The following is an 18,064-nucleotide window of genomic DNA, read 5'->3' as shown; positions in this document are numbered from 1 at the left end:
GACTGAGTAGGGTAGAGGAAGGGAGGGATGAAAAAATGTTGAAGTGATGAGTGAGGATGAGTAAATGACAGAAAAGATTTAAGACTTTGATGGGTAAGCTGTCTTTCCATCACTCTCCAAAAGGAATCCTGACACTAAGAGAGAGGAGGAAAAAGTAGATCTAGAGTCAGAGGAATATTTTGTGTGTGAGGCGTATTTTATGTTCACAAACTGCATTTAAAAAAGTAGGGGGCTTAATTTGATTCCAAAACTCTGTGTAGGCTGAATTTACAACACCACAAGAAGCTCAAGCAGAGTCATAAATTCAGACCGAGCTCTAGAAATAATTACTAGGCAGAAAGTTTGGGTTCAGATTTGGAGATCTTGGCAGTCAGCAAGGGTCTCTGGTGGTTTGTAATTCAAACTGCGTTTCTTTCTCTGAACTTTCAGTCTTCATTCTCTCTTTTGGAGTCTTTTACGACCTGGCTGTAAGTGATGGATGAACAGCAGTGATTGGATAATATAAGGCTGTCATGGATCACACATAAACTCAGTCTGATCCAGTCAATTAGAGTAAACAGCTGAAAGATGTGAGTAACAGCAGAGAAAGGAGGCTCTCTAACATCTTAATGTTTGCCTTAATAGTAAAATACAGCCAGTCTGCTGCATTAACAAACTATATTGCTGTTTTCTCCTCGGGAACCTCAGTATATAGTTTTATTTTTGGTGTGCCACACTCACTTTATATGTCCATAATTGGGCTTGAATGTGCTTTAGCAACGAGTCAAAGCATCAACAGTCCCTGATTTTAAGTTATTTGCTGCACAGCCAGTAACAAATATTTCAAAGCCAAACCTCAGAGCCATGAAAGAACATTTACAACATCCCTTCACTTTTAGCCATATCAGGGCAGTGTCACCCCCAGGAAACAGGAATAATATACTGGACGGAGGGATGGATGGATGGATGGATGGAAGGATGGATAATGGATGGATGGATGGATGGATGGATGGATAGAACATTGGATGGATGGATGGATGGATGGATGGATGGATGGATAGAACATTGGATGGATGGATGGATGGATGGATGGATGGATGGATGGATGGATGGATGGATGAAAGGATGGACAGATGGATGGATGGATGGATGGATGGATGGATGGATGGATGGATGGATGGATGGATGGATGGAAGGATGGATGGATGAATGCATGGATGGATGATGGATGGTTGGATGGTTGGATGGATGGATGGATGGATGGATGATGGATAAAAGGATGGACGGATGGTTCAATGGATGGATGGATGAATGGATGATGAAAGGATGGACAGATGGTTGGATGGATGGATGGATGGATGGATGGATGGATGGATGGATAAAAGGTTGGACGGATGGTTGGATGGATGATGGATGGATGGTTTGATGGATGGATGGATGGATGGATGGATGGATGGATGGATGGATGGATGATGGATGGATAAAAGGATGGACGGATGGTTGGATGAATGATGGATGGATGGATGGGCTTACAGGATGACTAGATTGATTGACTTAAAAGATGAACTGATGAATTGATTTATGAAAAGATGGATGAATGGATGGATGAATGGATGTGTTCACTCACAATGAGGTCACTTTAAGGTCATTCCCAGAGTTGATTATTTCTTTTCCTTTGTTTACTTAATTCCTGCACCTGAGTACCTGGGATGTGCATGGAAAATTCTATTTACCGTATCAACCTTTATTATAAGTCTTACTTTAAACTATTAAGAAATGCCAATTAAATAAAATATGAGTATGATCTATTGTTAATAAGGGTATGTCTTCAGTGCCAGAGGTACCTTACCTTAGATACATACAATCTGCCTGCATAGTGAATGTTTATGTGGGCTGGTAGAAGGGTTGGCTGCTTCCTAAAATCTCTGAATCTCAAGAATAAAACCTAAAAAAACAACCCATGAGGGCTGCCAGCCCTTAATGTAGCCCTTAGTTGTTTGTCCAACAGAGCCCGTAAAGACTCCGACATATGAAATATACCATGAATACATATACACTCCCACGCTTGGACACAAACTCCAGCTTTAGCGAAGAAATGCTGAGCTCAGCAGATTGCAAGGCCAACTTTCTATGAACAAGAGGGAAGGAAAAAAAAGAGGAAACAGTTTAGAGAAACTGTGGTTTTCCTTATACATCGTTGGCTTATGTGGCATGCAGGAGCCAAGGAACATTACCTTTAGCACATTTACTCAGGCAGAGGGTCACAATGATTCCTTTAAGGTAACTGAGATTACAGAATAACATCCTTCTGTAGATGTATCACAATTTTTCATGAGCATGTTTGCATGCTTCAATTCAAAGTTACACATGCAAGGCTTCAGCAACAACTTAATATTGAATCTCTGTAACTCATGCTACTGCAGGGCCAAACTGGGCTGGGTTTGGAGCAGATGTGCGCTGGCTTGGGAAGACTCGGCCAGGAACTTTTTGGCTTGATATGAGGATTCCTTCAAAACAGTCTGCCTACAGACCGCCATCTCTGACAGCCACTTTCACAGGCCGTTCATCTCAGAACATAAATAATGCTAAAATTTTCATAATAAAGTTAGATTAAACTCCCATGATAGTTTCAGCGTAGGCTTAAATTACAACTTAAATCTTACACCTACCTCCTACTAGGTGTGAAGTCGTCCATAGAATATGGCTGTCATAGTGATAGCTCTGAGAGATGTGATAACCTGGAGGGTGATGAGCAGTTGAGGATTTTACAGGCAATTTGGTGTCAGCACTGTGTTCTCCATGATCAGTAACACTGTTGTTTTCCCTGAGCGGAAGTACTTTCCGCCATCCTCTGTTAAATTTTTTCATGTTATTAGCGATTTCACCACTCAATATCAGTGTTATTTTATAATGGCTCTAGGTTTAGGCTGTAGGCTTCAATACTCACATGTGCACAATGCCTTGTCATATTTGTCATCCACACTGGATGCTGTTTGAGGATTAACGGCAGTTAGCCTACGTTATTTTTAGCCGTTAGCATCTGTAGAAAACAATGTGTTAAAAATGCTTTTAAGCGATAGGTTAGAGTTAAAGAAAACAAAATATCTGCAACAACAATTTGGTTGGTTTGGACATAAATCTCTACTAGTAAAGATCAACCATACGTCTCTGTGGTGTAACTGAGCATTGATACAACTTAAGTTATGACTTGACTAGTTTCAACATAGGGTTTAGTGTGGACTTTACACCATAACTTAAGGCAGAACTTATGCATAGCTGGTGCAACAGGCTACTGACCTGCAAAACCTGATTAAAAAACGTTTGTATAAAGCTGGGGAAACAGTCTGCTCAGAGGAAAAAGCTCATCCTCCAGTTAAACATTCCAGTGCAGCTCCGTTATCTACATAGCATCATTTACTACGGAGGTTATGTAAATAAAGCAGCTACTAATGTCGCTACATGGATAGCGTAGCTGAAGCTCACAATGCAGCTACGTAACCTACAATTGTACCTTATCTACGTACCTACATAGCTTTAGCTATGTTTGCTAAAGCTCACACTGCCAAAGCTAAAACTATAGATGACAGAGCTACGTAGTTAATATACCTAAAGCTAACTTAGCTACATAGATAATGTAGCTAAAGCTTACTTAGCTATAGATAATTTTGTTATGTAGCTATCATAGCTAAGGCTAAATTAGTTGCATAGATAATGTGGCTAACATAGCTATGTGGTTAATGTAGCCATGTAACTGATGTAGCAAAAGTTTTATTGACAACGCAGCAATGTGAGGAACATATTTATCTACTATTTTTGTAGCTAAGTTAGCTTAAGCTATGCTTGTTAAAGCTCATGTTGCTAAAGCTAATTTAGCTACATTGGCTTATGTAGTTATGGTAATCAGCATTGGTATGCTAATGAAGCTAAATAAAGTCACTGTCTGTGTATCTACTTCTAAAAGGGTCTATACATAATTTCATCCTGGATTACACCTCTGACCTTTTTCTCTGTTTTATTTATGAAATAATTCTTAGTCTGTAATGTTTGCATTCTGGTTATTTCATGAATATACATTGTTTATGAATAAAGTTATCTAAGACTGGAAATACATTGAAAACCTACTGTCTAAAACTTTATTTTGACAAGCTTTCCAATGTTCCAACAGTCTTGCAAACTGATCTTCTAAACCTCCATGCTTTCTGTGCACAAAGATGATGTCTGTGCATCTGCTCCTCATCCTCACTGCTCTGTTTATCATGATCTATAAATAGACCACATCAGCTTGCTTGTGCTCATTAAAATCTAATCTGAACTGATTTCTGTCTTAAAATGATTCCGAATTGTAACCTAAACTTTATCAATTTGTCAAAAAATGCAGGGTTAAACTGTGCTCAGACAAAGAACTACAGCTACTGGGGGAGGAAGGGCTCAGGTAGGGTCAGGCTAGAATTTCTGGCCTCTTCTAAACTCCAGTGGGGAGTCCTTTGCTTTTTACTCTCAAAACTTACTTCTGACAAACTTCCCAACATAAACAAAGTGCTTTCAACAGCTTGCTACACGCTATCATGTGTATATGCAGTCATGAATCACTACTATGGTATGAGACACACCCCTATGCTACATGTAGAGCAACAGCCTGGGGCAGAGGAGGTCTGCAGAGCTCCACCTCTCCACTGACTCATCTGAGACAAAACAGGAAGCACTTTATTCGCCTTTACTGAGGACAGACACTCAGACTGAAAAACAGACGATCAGATTCACCTCAAAACAAAGATCTACCTCTGAGTGAGCTCAGCGGTGAAGAGGAACGCAAAACTACTAACCTGCTGCAACCTGCTGACGTTCCACACTCTGAAGGTGAGTGAGACAAAAGCAGGCTCAAAATGAAAGTATATTTCAGGGAAGTAAGAAGACTGGTTGTTTTTAACCTGTGCTGTGTTTCCAGGGTGAAAAATGGCTTTCAGATCAGAGGAGGATCTCAGCTGCCCGATCTGTCGAGACATCTTCAGAGATCCTGTCGTCATGTCATGCAGCCACAGCTTCTGTAAAGACTGTCTGCAGAGCTGGTGGAAGGAGAAACTAACTCGTGAGTGTCCTGTTTGTAAGACTGTTTCTTCATGTGGACAGCCGCCTGTCAGTCTGGTTCTAAAGAACCTGTGTGAGGCCTTTCTACTGGAGAAAGATAAGAAACCTCCTGATGAGGATCTCTGCACACTGCACTCAGAGAAACTCAAATTATTCTGCTTGGACCATCAGCTGCCAGTGTGCCTCGTCTGCAGAGATTCAGACACTCACTCCAACCACACATTCAGACCCATTGATGAAGTGGCAAGGCAACACAAGAAGAAACTTCTGGGATCACTGAAAGAGAAATTGCAGATGTTCAGGAAAGTGAAACTAAAGTGTGACCAAACAGCAGAGCACATTAAAGTGCAGGCCCGGCACACAGAGAGGAGGATAAAGAAGCAGTTTAAGAAGCTTCACCAGTTTCTGAATGAGGAAGAGGAGGCCAGGGTGGCAGCTCTGAGAGAGGAAGAGGAGCAGAGGAGCAAGATGATGCAGGAGAAGATGGAGGCTCTGAGCAGAGAGATTGACGCTCTCTCAGACATCGTTGACGCCACAGAGGAGGAGCTGAGAGTTCAAGACATCTCATTCCTGAAAAACTACAAAGCTGCAGTGCAAAGAGTCCAGCAGCGCCCCCTGCTGGATGATCCACAGCTACTGTCCGGAGTTTTAATCGACGAGGTGAAACACCTGGGCAACCTAAGCTTCAACATCTGGAATAAGATGAAGGACCTAATCTCCTACACTCACATGTTCCTGGATCCAAACACGGCTCACCCAGAGCTGGTCCTCTCTGATGATCTGAGCGGCGTGAGGCTCGGCGAGGAGAAGTTGCTTCCTGATAACCCAGAGAGGATCGATAACTATAACTCCGTCCTGGGCTCTGAGGGGTTTGACTCAGGGACTCACAGCTGGGTCGTTGTGGTTGGAAACAGTAGAGTGTGGACACTGGGAGTCTCTGCAGAGTCTGTGAGGAGAAAGGGCCGCGTTCAGTCTGGATTATGGGGGATATGGTTTGATGAAGGTGAGTACTCAGCATGGTCACCACCAGCTCCTGCTACTGATCTCTTACTGGGGAGAAGGTTTGACAGAATCAGAGTGACTCTGGACTGGGACAGAGGAGAGCTGTCCTTCTCTGATCTTGACACAAACACACACATCCACACATTTACAGAGACATTCACTGAGAGGCTGTTTCCTTATATCAACACTGTGGATGAACTTCCTCTGAAGATATTACCTTTAAAGGTCTGTGTGACTGTGGAAAAAAGCTGGTAGAGACACATTTATGATGTTTATGTCCTAAAGGGTGACGGGATAGGCTTTATAACACTGTTCACGAATAAGATTTTTAAATAATGCTTTATTAAAGTCATAAGTAGTGACTATGTCAGTCATGCTTGATGTTTAGTCACTTATTATGAACTACTGACTGTATTTTGATCTCTGTTGCTCCTGACTGCTGTCTTAAAAGTGAAACTGTAATCCCAGTTGACATGACTAGACCTGCTAGTCAGCAGCAGATAAATCTATCTTTGTTTGTATACATATAACTAAAGTTATCTCAAGACGCTTTAGAGAGAGGGCAGGTCTGAACCATAATAATATTAATAATAATAATAATAATAATCAGAAGAAGAAATGTAGTTGGAGTCAGGTGCGTACACAGCAGCTGGCTGTCTGCACCACAGATCCAGATGAATCTACACACTGTTAAAGACAGCAAAACCCACAATGGTCACTGAAATAACTTGAAACTGACAAAAATAATAATTTTTAAAAAATTCTGAAAATTAACCAATGAAAATCAGACATTGCTTTCGAATTCTGGTTTAATGCATTGTTTTAAAAAATGAATGAAACCTGCCTGGACAAAAATGATGGTATCCCTGGAAAAGATGTTCAATAATGTGACCACAGGGACATGTTAAACTAAGGTGTGTCCTGTAATTAGCATCACAGGTGTCTGCAAACTTTTCATCAGTCAGTCTGCCTGTTTAATGGGTGTAAAGTAGTCACTGTGCTGTTTGGCATCATGGTGTGTACCACACTGAACATGGAGCACAGAAAGCTAAGGAGACAGTTGTCCCAGGAGATTAGGAAGAACACTGTAGTCCAGTATTTTAAAGGCAAAGGCTAGAAGAGTATCTCCAAGCAGCTTAATGTTCCTGTGACTACAGCTGACCATTTATTTCAAAAGTTTAAGGTCCACAGGACTGTAGCCAACCTCCCTGGATGTGGCCTCAAGAGAAAAATTTATGATAAATTGTAGAGACGGATAATACAAATGGTAACCAAAGAGCCCAGAACAACTTTCAAAGAGATTAGAGGTGAACTCCAAGGTCAAGGTACATATGGTTATTGGTTGTTTTCTGTATAGTAGCAGTTTTCACATCTCCAACACCTCTGCTAACACAGAGGCCCCTTTAGCCCCTTTTAATCCCATATCACCTCCTTTTCTACCCATTTTGCCTCTTTTAACCCATTTTTGCCACTATTTACCCCTTCTCACCACTTTTTAGGACACCTTTTGACAATTTAACCGTATTTCACTTTCCTTTTTTTGCCCATATTTGCCACCACTTTTTCTGACCGTTTTTTTTTTCATCTGTTAACTCAGTATTGCCCTTATAACCCATTTGTGCAATTTTAACACATTTTTGCCACTTTTGACACTTTTTGTCAAGTTTATGCAGTTTTTTTTTTACCCAATTTGTGATTTTAACCCCATTTTTGTCACATTTAATCCTTTTGTCTCCATTTTTTCCTTCTGTTTTTGCCCATTTGACCCAAATTTGTGGCTTTCTGTCTATGTTGGCCTCTTTTAGCCGTTTTTTCCACTTTTAACCAGTCTTTGTCAATGCAAACAAATTTTCGCCTCTTTAATCTATTTTTTGCCCCTTATACTTATTCACCTCGTTTCCTGCCAATTTTTACCACATTTGATCCATTTTACTACTTTTTAAACCCTTTCCAACACTTTTTCTGCCTCCTTTGCCTCTGGTAACCTCTTTTTCACTTTCTGCCTTTTGTTACCACTATTAACCCTTTCACCACGTTTTTAGCCACTTTTGAAGCCCCTTTATGCCAATTTCTCTCCTTTTATGTTCATTTTTGCCACTTTTTATGCCTCTTCACCACTTTTTCTGACTATTTTTATGCCATCTTGTGACTTTCCTTTTGCTTCTGCTACCCAAAGTGTGTTGCTACTGTTCTGTTTTAAGGAAAGGGGTTGACATTTTAAAGAAGGCTTTACATGATGGCATCAATAAATAAATAAATAATTTGTTGCTTTGCTCAGAGTGGTTGTTATTCGGGTAAAAAATCAGAATATTACTGTTACCACAGCTTAACTTTACAATGGACCATGATTTTGCTGACCTCCATTCGAGTGGAGCCTAGAAAACTCTCCCCTTTATCCCTCCTCATGGGCAGCCTTGTATATATAGCATGGGACATATTTCACATCCATCCATCAGCTGTGCAGCTGTCATAAAATGCAGATTTTTGACTTTATTTGATTCACAGAACAAGATGCTAGTAAAGAATTGCTTCACACTGTAAATATAAATCAAAAAAATTATTTTGAAACAAACCATAGAAAAATTGTAGACATTATTTGAGATTAACTTAACAAACTCCCTGATTAATCATGACTGAATAATGCAATATTTGGACAGCCTTAGATTACATTAAACTGATTTCAGGGCAGCAGGAGCCACATTTTCTGAATGCACAAAGACAATAATAAGTCATTGAGGCCGACGGCTGTGTGGGCTGAAGCACTGATATTTAGACAGACAGGGGTGAGTGACACTCCTAAAACCACACAACCAGACAGCTTCTTCTGGGAGGTTAAACCAATAAAACAAAGAGTCAATTTGTTACCATGCCAACATGGTTCCATAACTGTGAGCCTCTGCCTGGAGACACGTGTTGTCCCAGGACGTGGAAATCTGCTGCAGTCTTCATAAACCCCACACCTCAGAGGAGAACATTTGCTTTTATGACAGGATATAAAGAATATTCATAGTTTTACAGGGCAGATGTCTGAGGATATATACGGTTCTTTATTTAATATCTGAAAGTATAAAACACACTGTCTGCTAACGGACTGATCCCACTATAATTAAAGGGTTAAAATAGCTGGATTGGGTGAATCATAATGGTGCAGAAATCCCTGACTAGCATAATACCAGTACTGTTTTATTTGTCTGACCAAAGTCTGTGTTTGTGTATTTTTATGTTTTTATTAGAAATTTTATTCTAGATGAAGGTTTCCATGAAAAGTTATTGAGACAGCTCTTCTACCATTTTAGAAGCTCTTGAGAGCCTTTCTCCTGTGACTCTGGAGCCAACGGCTAACACCTCAGCTCAAAGTAACAATGCTGTCATTTTGATGCTCAACAGGTTTCATATTTGGTATTTATTTACTTATCACTGAGTAAACCAGGGCTGTCAATTTACAAAACTTTTACTAGTGAATCGCACCAGTCCTTGGAAGAGCGGCAAAAACATTTTTCTGCGATGAAAAGCTTCCAATATTGTTCTTTGCTCTTTTTGATTAAAAAAAAAAAATGTGGTCCAGTTTTGATAAAACTGCCGCTTTACTGTAGCTACATCGTTGCTCAATGCTACTCCTGCAGCAGCCAACAGTTCAACAGAATCATTTTGAAAAACAAACTAATGAAACTGGCCCCGGACACAAATGATGCTACCCTTAACTTAATAGTTTATTGCGCAACCTTTTAAGGCAATCACTGCAATCAAGCCATTTCTGTAACTCTCAGTGAGACTTCTGCACCTGTCCCAGGTATTTGGGCCCGCTGCTCCTGAGCAAACTGCTGCAGCTGTCTCAGGTTTGAAGGGTTCCTTCTCCAGACTGCATGCTTCAGCTCCTTCCACTGATGTTCAACAGGATTTAGATCAGGGCTCATAGAAGGCCACTTCAGAGTAGTCCAGTGTTTTGTTCTTAGCCATTCCTGGCTGTTTTTAGTTGTGTGTTTTGGGTCGTTATCTTGGGCAGCACATCTGGCTCCAGAATGCCTTGATAGCAGGGAGGTCACTAGGATTGAAAGACAGGGGGGGCTTAGCCCCAGTAGCCCCATGTCCTATATAACATCTAAAAATATATAGTTTCATAACTCCTCTCTTTCTTCTCTCAGGCTGTTCATGCTTTCCAAATAAAACTACATTATTTCTGCCTGCCACTGTTTGGCAATAATCAGTTGTACTCATTATTCTACCCAAGAGCCATATTGTCTTCAAATACTTTAGCGAGAGCCACATTCCAAAACCAGTGATGTAAGGAAAATCCATAGATCAACCAATCCATGGTTGACATAAAATAAAACATTTGTATTATCAGTTTCCCCATTTTGTCATCATTTTTCCTCTTGCAGCCACGTCCGGTGAGGCTGGCTACAGTCCTGTTGACCTTAAAATTCTGAATTATATGGTCAGCTGTAGTCACAGGAACATCAAGCTGCTTGGATATGGTCTTATAGCCTTGACCTTTGACATGCTTGTCTATCATTCTCTTTCTGATGTCCTGGGACAACTGTCTCCTTAGCTTTCTGTGCTCCATGTTCAGTGTGGTACACACCATGATACCAAACAGCACAGTGACTACTTTACACCCATTAAACAGGCAGACTGACTGATGAAAAGTTTGCAGACACCTGTGATGCTGATTATGGGACACACCTTAGTTTAACATGTCCCTAAGGTCACATTATTTTTACATCTTTTCTAGGGGTACCATCATTTTGCCCACGTGTTTATATAGATGAGGAAAAGCCTGCCACTCTGCTCATCAATGTAAAACAAACCAAATTCATTCAGAGGATTGAATGCTAAATGATAATACGTGTTATGTCAGACTAAAAGTCATATAAAGTGGATGTTAGAACCAGTTACCATTGTCTCACTACATCACATGAGTTGTTGCTTTCATAGTTGGAATGTCTGAGGTCATTTTGGCTGTAGGCACTACTGATATCTTCTTTATTTCTTAGTTACTCTGTATGGTAGAGTCTTCTGTTGGGGTGACTATCTTAGGGGTTTTCACAGGTTTTCCCTTGGTTTAAAACTCTGGTACTTTTTCTGACACCACCGTTTCTTTGGTTCAGAGTGTGCTAATACTGAAGCCAATCTGTAAATGTGATTTTGATGCTCATCAAAGATCAAAATACTGCCTTAAACTAACTTTCAATCAATCTAAATACAGAGTTGAGCAGAGGTGAGCTTCCTGGCAAACCACTACACCATAAACAAGACTGGGTTAAAATCTGGGATGCCTGTTGAAATGCCTGACTGAAATGTGTGTTCTGGCAGAGTGAATTTGTCATGATCGTTAGTAGTTTATCATTTTTAGCCAAAATTAAAGTAAGTGGTTTCTTAAATGTAAAAAGCTACATGTTGCCCCGTCTCTCTGTCTGTGTGTGGAGTTGAACCCTGAGCAGCATCATCCCCCCTCCCCCCTGCTTTTCTTCAACCGCACCTGATTGGTTAAACACACACAGACAGACACACATCGATTCAGCTGCAGTTAGAGAACAGCAATGAGAAAATGCACTCTCTTTATTCTATGCTATTGTGATGGTGTCTCCAAATAAATAAATAAATGTAAGAGTATTTAAACAAAGAGCAATGAATGTAAATGACAGAAAATGTCAAGTTTTCTTTGTTAGGTAAAATGAAATATTCCCTGTAAATTCAAACGTATGGGATGTGGGTGCCTGCTGTCATTTTTGTATATTGAGTTATGGTTAAAATAATAAGAAAACTAAAACAAGCTAATACAAGGATATTTGTCATGGAGGGAGGGGCGGAGAAGGAGAGAACCGGGAAAAAGGACAAAGGAGCAGGCAGACCTGAGGAATTAGGGCCTGAGAATGAAATAAAAAGTAATGAGCTGTCTGGAAAAATAAGCATCAAGCTTAAAATAATAAACCAGGTAGCAGCTTACCAACCACGACATTAGAGTGTGCATCAGGAGCCAGACAAAGGAAGGCTTTCCCTGTGGAGTGTGTTTACCTGAATCAGGTGAGATCGTCTCCTTTTTTGTATATTTTTACCGGGTATACCAGTATTATTCAGCGATTGATCGCATGTTTTTGTTTTGGGGGGTTTTGCTGTGTGGATTTATCGTTTTTCCTTCATTTCCTGGTTTGGGGGGGGGGCAGATGAAATTAACAACTACCGGCCCATCTCTAAAATTTCCTGTCTTGCAAAAGTATTAGAAACATTAGTTGATCGTCAACTGTGCACCTGCTTAGCTTCAAATAAAATTCTCTCTCCCCATCAGTCAGGCTTCAGATCAGGTCACAGTAGTATTTCAGCAGCATCTCTTGTTATAAATGACATTATTACTTCAATCGATAATGGTCAGAAATGTGTTGCCCTGTTTGTTGATCTGTCAAAAGCCTTTGACACGGTTGACCATTCCCTTCTCTTATGCAAGCTTTCTCAAATTGGTGTTGATGAGACTGCATGTACCTGGTTTAAAAATTATTTGACAAATAGGACTCAAGCAATTTTTGCAGACAATGTGAGGTCTACCTTTAAGGTGGTCAGCAAAGGAGTCCCCCAGGGATCAATTTTGGGTCTGCTTCTATTCACTTTATATATTACTGACATTGCAGAAAAATTAAAGTACTGTACGGTTCATCTTTATGCAGATGATACAATACTGTACTCCTCAGTACTCTCACACAGTCAAGCTTTGCCCCAGCTACAGTCTGATTTTAATGTATTCCAACAAGCACTTCATGATCTTAAACTAACGCCCAACCCCATTAAGACTAAATTCATGATCTTCTCAAGGCAGACCATTGACAATCCTGATGCTACCTTGTGCACGTTAAATAATGTAAAAACTGATTGTGTACATCAGTTCAAATATTTGGGTATATGGCTAGATCACAATCTGTCCTTTAAGTCTCATGTTTCTCATTTAATTAAGAAATTAAGACCACAACTTGGTTTTCTGTACAGGAATAAGTCCTGCCTGTCTGTGAGAAACAGAAAAAAGATTGTCCAGGCAACAATACTGCCAGTTTTAGATTATGGAGACATCCTCTACACACATGCAGCTGCTTCTGTTTTAAAGCCTTTGGTTGCCATATATCACTGTGCGCTTCACTTGATTACCGGTGATGATTTTCATACCCATCATTGTGATCTGTATTGCTCTGTTGGATGGCCCTCATTAAGTCAGCGTAGAAAACAACATAATATCCTGTTTATTTACAGAGCACTCACTGGTAAACTCCCTCCCTACCTGACTTCTCTCTTATCTATAAACATCTCATCACGTACTACCAGATCTCAGAGCTGGATCACTTTAAAAACCCCAAGGTTTAGAACCGAATGGGGCAGGACTGCTTTTAGTGTTGCTGCACCTACTATGTGAAATAATTTTCAGTTGACAGCTAGATTGCCCTCTTTGGTCTCATACATCGTTTTTAAAGAGCTTGTGTCTGAACTATATGAGGAAGGTAATTGCAGCTGCTTTAAATTGTGATTTACAAATCATGTGTTTGCAAATTGTATATGCATTTATTAATGTAATTGTAACTGTGTTAACCACGCACATGCTTTTAATTTTTCTGTGACGGAAAGCTTTCAGTGTTGCTCTCTGCACTTGCTGGACACGTTGTATAGTTCAGACCACTGCGGTCCAGTCCCAGCTAATGACACAACAACTCTTCAGCTGTACAACAACGAACCCTTTCAAAAACATCCTTTCTGTCACAGAAAGCTTTCAGTGTTGCTGTCTTCTCTTTTTTTAATGAAGAAATGTCCAGTTTTGACAAAGTGCTGCTTTGACCATTTCAGAGCTAATCGCTCCGTTAGCAGTCACTGTATGCAAGCATTCATTGAAGAAGGTGCCATTTCCCCCTCAACTTTCACATAGTCATGCCGAAGCAGGTCAGCAGAAGAGTGAAAATATCTTTCCCAACGTATCAAGTTATAGGGTTGTTTTATTCTTTGTCATACAGAAATGTGGCACAGTTCTGGTAAATCAGAGACTAAAGCTAAATCTGAATTATTTAGAGCAGTGGAGGCAGCCATTAGAGGGCTTTCAGCACAACTAAACCCCACCCATAGCACAACTCTGTACATATGGCTCTAGTTACCACAGTGGTGGCAGCCATTACTGCCAGCATTTAGTACAAGCAAACCCAACTCTGTATGCTACAGCTCAAAGTAGCATCACTCAGTCACTTACCCACTCAGCCAGTCAGACAGAGCCATCTGTAGGGTTAACCTCAGCGGTCAGACAAAAATCATTTTCTCCTTTCTCTTGGAGGAATCAAATGAGTGTCAGGTTGAGCCTCTCATGTGTTTCATATCTGTCTTGGTTTGGTTTGGTTGTATGACCTTTGGGTGACTTTGGAGCAGCGGGTGACAGAAGAAAACCTCCAACAGATTTCTGTGTTTACAGCTCGTTTACAGATTGTTTGGGGGAATTGTCCCTTTAGGACCAAACCAATAGTCCCTGAGTGTTTCGTGTCAGTTTACCTCAACTTCAGCCCACCTTCATCTGCTCTGAGTTAGGCCTGAGTGTACGTATTTGTCTGTGATTAACGGTAAATGTTCACCAGGTGTCACACTGTTGAGCATGGCTTCAATCAAACCAGGAGATGGTATGTGTTCATCAGGATGATGGTCAGTGTTTGAAAGCTTATGTATGATGCCAGGGGGTTAAATTCATCACATGAGCCTTAAACTACAGGGTTTAAATGATTTATCTGAAACTTTTAACCTCTCTGAGACTAAGTAGGACATCTGATATATTCAAAAATATCAACACAGATAGTTCTAGTTGAAGAAATATTTTATAAATGCACTTAAACAAGAGTGTACTTATTTAAAACATGCTATATATAAATTTATTACATGTGACAAACTTATAAGAACATTTTGATAAAACTTCAGTTTGACATACAGCATATGATTGATTAAATTAATCAAAATTAATCCACAATTAGTGCACTTGATCTTGAGTATTTATTGTCCCTCTTAGCACACTGGTTAATCCACTTTGGTCTGGGTGCAGCCAACATAATAGATCCCAGTCCACCACTGCTCCTGAAGGCCTTTGCAGACTGAGTTCTGTTTTTCCTCAGAATTTTTTGCATGTTCAAAAAGGAAAATTAAGCTCATGTTGTTCTCAACAGCTGATTTAGCAATGAACTGGCACTTCCCATCCTTTGTTCTCCCCCCTTTAAAATTCCTTTTTATCAGGGGAAAGCCTACTTGATGTTAAACCAACCATAAATATCACTTTAGCCATGTTTGTTTTGAAGAGAAACGTCCATAATGTGCAAACTATGTTTATTCATTTAAGTAAATGAAAATTTACTCAAAGAAAAAAAATGTTCTTAGTATTTTGTACCAAGAAAAAATAAAAACCACTTAACAACCAAAAGGAGGGAAGGGAGGCCTCAGGGAAAGCAAAGTTAGAGAGCAGCAGCAGCAAACAGAAACCAGTCTTTCAAAATAAGATGAATGCAACCTAAAACCACCGTAATCTTTGCCTAATGGTAAGGTCACCCTCTGGTTGTTCTAATCATGTTTGCTACCAAACACTGAAACTTTCATCTGTAATTAGTTTTAGGTTCCATTTTAAGCATCAGATTTAGATCAGTGGTTCCCAACCTTTTTCCCTTAAGGCCCTCCCTACTTATATGTGAGAACACCCCATGACCCGCCTGGAAAAATTAAACATCAATTTTAACTGTTCATTGACAAAATCCCAACATAAGTGGCCTACATAGACTCGTTCTTGACCAAAGATTACTAAAAAAAAAAAAAAAAAAGCACTTTTTTCACTTTAAAAGTTGTAAATTATATGTGAACTAAAACATTGATTTTTAAGACTATAAAGTCAAAAAGTCAAAAATCCAACCATTGTTTTCAGTTTGGTTTCTTTTAAAAAGTTTTCATAATGCTGTATATCTATGATTTTAAACAAGACATTTTTGAGTTTCTAATGCCAAAATTTGAGACCTTTTAAACTTGGAAATTTCCATTTTTTCCAGGGAATGCACTACTTTTAAAACGATGAAATTCTGAGTTTGAGGATTTTTTTTCCTGAGAATTTAGACTTTTTGCACAAAAAATAACAGTCCCTTGATTTTTTTTTCTTCTTTTGGTTGGCCCCATTACCTTGTGTTTCTAATCATGGTTCCAAAATAATATACAGTGCTTAAAAAATTTATTAGACCACCCTAACCCTAGCCAAAGTAAGGTTTATGCCACAGCTGCCCTAAATTAACAGCATTGGTAATTACCAAAATCATTTTTTATGTTTCTGCAATGGTTAATACACCAATATGTAGAGGCTCTTTGACCCAAATGATAGTTTTAATGCTAAAATATACTTCGTATTGTTATCCATAAATTCTTTTAATTTATTGATTTACAAAAAAACTGAAAAAATAGTAAAGCAAATTAATATTTAGTGATTAATATGTCAAATTATAGTTATTCACTTGCATTCCTGAACAAAAAAAATGAGTTTTAGTGCTTGAATGTTATGCTTGATTAATTTCTGACTTCTCAGGGAAGCCCAGTGAGCCGGCTCAAATTTGGGTGAATTCAGTTTGAAATCCCTCATTCCTGTTCAAAATGGTAAATTGTGGAGAGCTCACTGAAAAAGGAAAGAGTCCGCATTAAAGCACTTCATGATGCTGGATGGTCTTTGAGACAAATATGACAGGTGGTCTAATAAATTTGTTAAGCACTGTATATTTACATCTAAATTTGAATCTACATTTGGGATTTTTCTTCCTAAAAATTTTGACTTTTTTTGGACAAAAAATAACAGATTATCTTTATTTTTTTCTCCTTTGGGTTGGCCCCAATACCTTATGTTTCTAATCATGGTTCCAAAATCATTTATATTTATATCTAATTTTGAAAAAATGTCTTTTTTTTTCTTGAGAATGTGCTACTTTTTAAACTCTGAAATTCTGAGTTTGAGTTCTTAAAAATGTATTACTCTATAATCTCAAAAACTGTGAATTTTCTTCCTAAAAATTTTGACTTTTTGCACAAAAAATAATGGACAGTTTTCATTTTTTCTTCTTTTGGGTTGGCCTTAATACATTGTGTATCTAATTATGGGTCTAAAATAATACATATGTACATCTAATTTTGACATCAGAGCACACATGGTTCTGGGACCCCCTGAGATTTTTGGCAGCCCCCTTGCCACCAGGGGCCCCCAGGTTGGGAACCACTGCCCTAGGATGATCAGGAGCACCAACTGCAGAGAGCATACATTCAGGGGATTCAGAAGGAGCATTTGGAGATCTGTACATATTTTAAACAGGAAGTTTAAATCTTTTTTGTAATAAGAAGTTCCACATTGAAGTGTTGGTGCTTTATCCAGACTCTGACTTCGTCTTACTTCTTGTGTTGGCAGATCCCTCTGTTTGCTGAAGCACATTACGTTCGTAGCTGTTTATTTCTGTTATTATCTCAGTGTTTTCTTCCAGATATTTCTCATGAAATGAGCCCCCACTTCATGGAAAATCCTACATCAACAGCTCCTTTTTGTGAAAAGTGTTTGAGCACTTAAACCCTTCATTGTGCCCTGATCTGCCCCGCTCTCTGACAGAAGTTCTGCTCCCCGTCTTGCGGTTTTTCCCCGGGCTTGTTAATTGACTTGAAACCGGAGCCAGAGCCAGAGAGTGTGCTGCTGGATTCACTGCCCGGACCAGATGCTCTTCCAGTGCCCCCTTTAGGCTAATATAAGCCAGGGCCTCCTGGTGGAACAAATTGAGACCATGCAGTCCGTGGTGAGGAGTTTACAGGTTGCAGGTGGGCCAAACAATGTGACATGGATCACAGCGAGAGCCTGTTTATTGGTTTCTTCATCGCTTGCAGAGAACACTCCCCGGGGTGGAGGACGTGGTGGTTGTTCAGGGCCAAGGCTCCTCTGACTCGACAGAGACTAGAAAGAGAGACTGAGGCTCGAACATGGAAACTGTGACACGTCCAGACA

At 39.6% G+C, this 18,064-nt stretch overlaps 1 protein-coding gene across 1 annotated transcript; it reads left to right on the top strand.

Moving 5' to 3' along the window:
* Positions 1-207: 207 nt before the first annotated feature.
* On the top strand, positions 208-6,641 carry LOC121507278 (zinc-binding protein A33-like). Its single transcript, XM_041783532.1, has 2 exons — positions 208-224; positions 4,929-6,641. Exon 2 carries the CDS (start codon positions 4,933-4,935, stop codon positions 6,319-6,321), a length of 1,389 nt encoding a protein of 462 aa, XP_041639466.1. The 5' UTR covers positions 208-224; positions 4,929-4,932; the 3' UTR covers positions 6,322-6,641.
* Positions 6,642-18,064: the final 11,423 nt, after the last annotated feature.

Source organism: Cheilinus undulatus, linkage group 3 (assembly GCF_018320785.1).
Source record: "Cheilinus undulatus linkage group 3, ASM1832078v1, whole genome shotgun sequence".
In the NCBI taxonomy this organism is placed as follows: Eukaryota; Metazoa; Chordata; class Actinopteri; order Labriformes; family Labridae; genus Cheilinus; species Cheilinus undulatus.
This window is presented reverse-complemented; position numbering and strand designations above follow the sequence as displayed.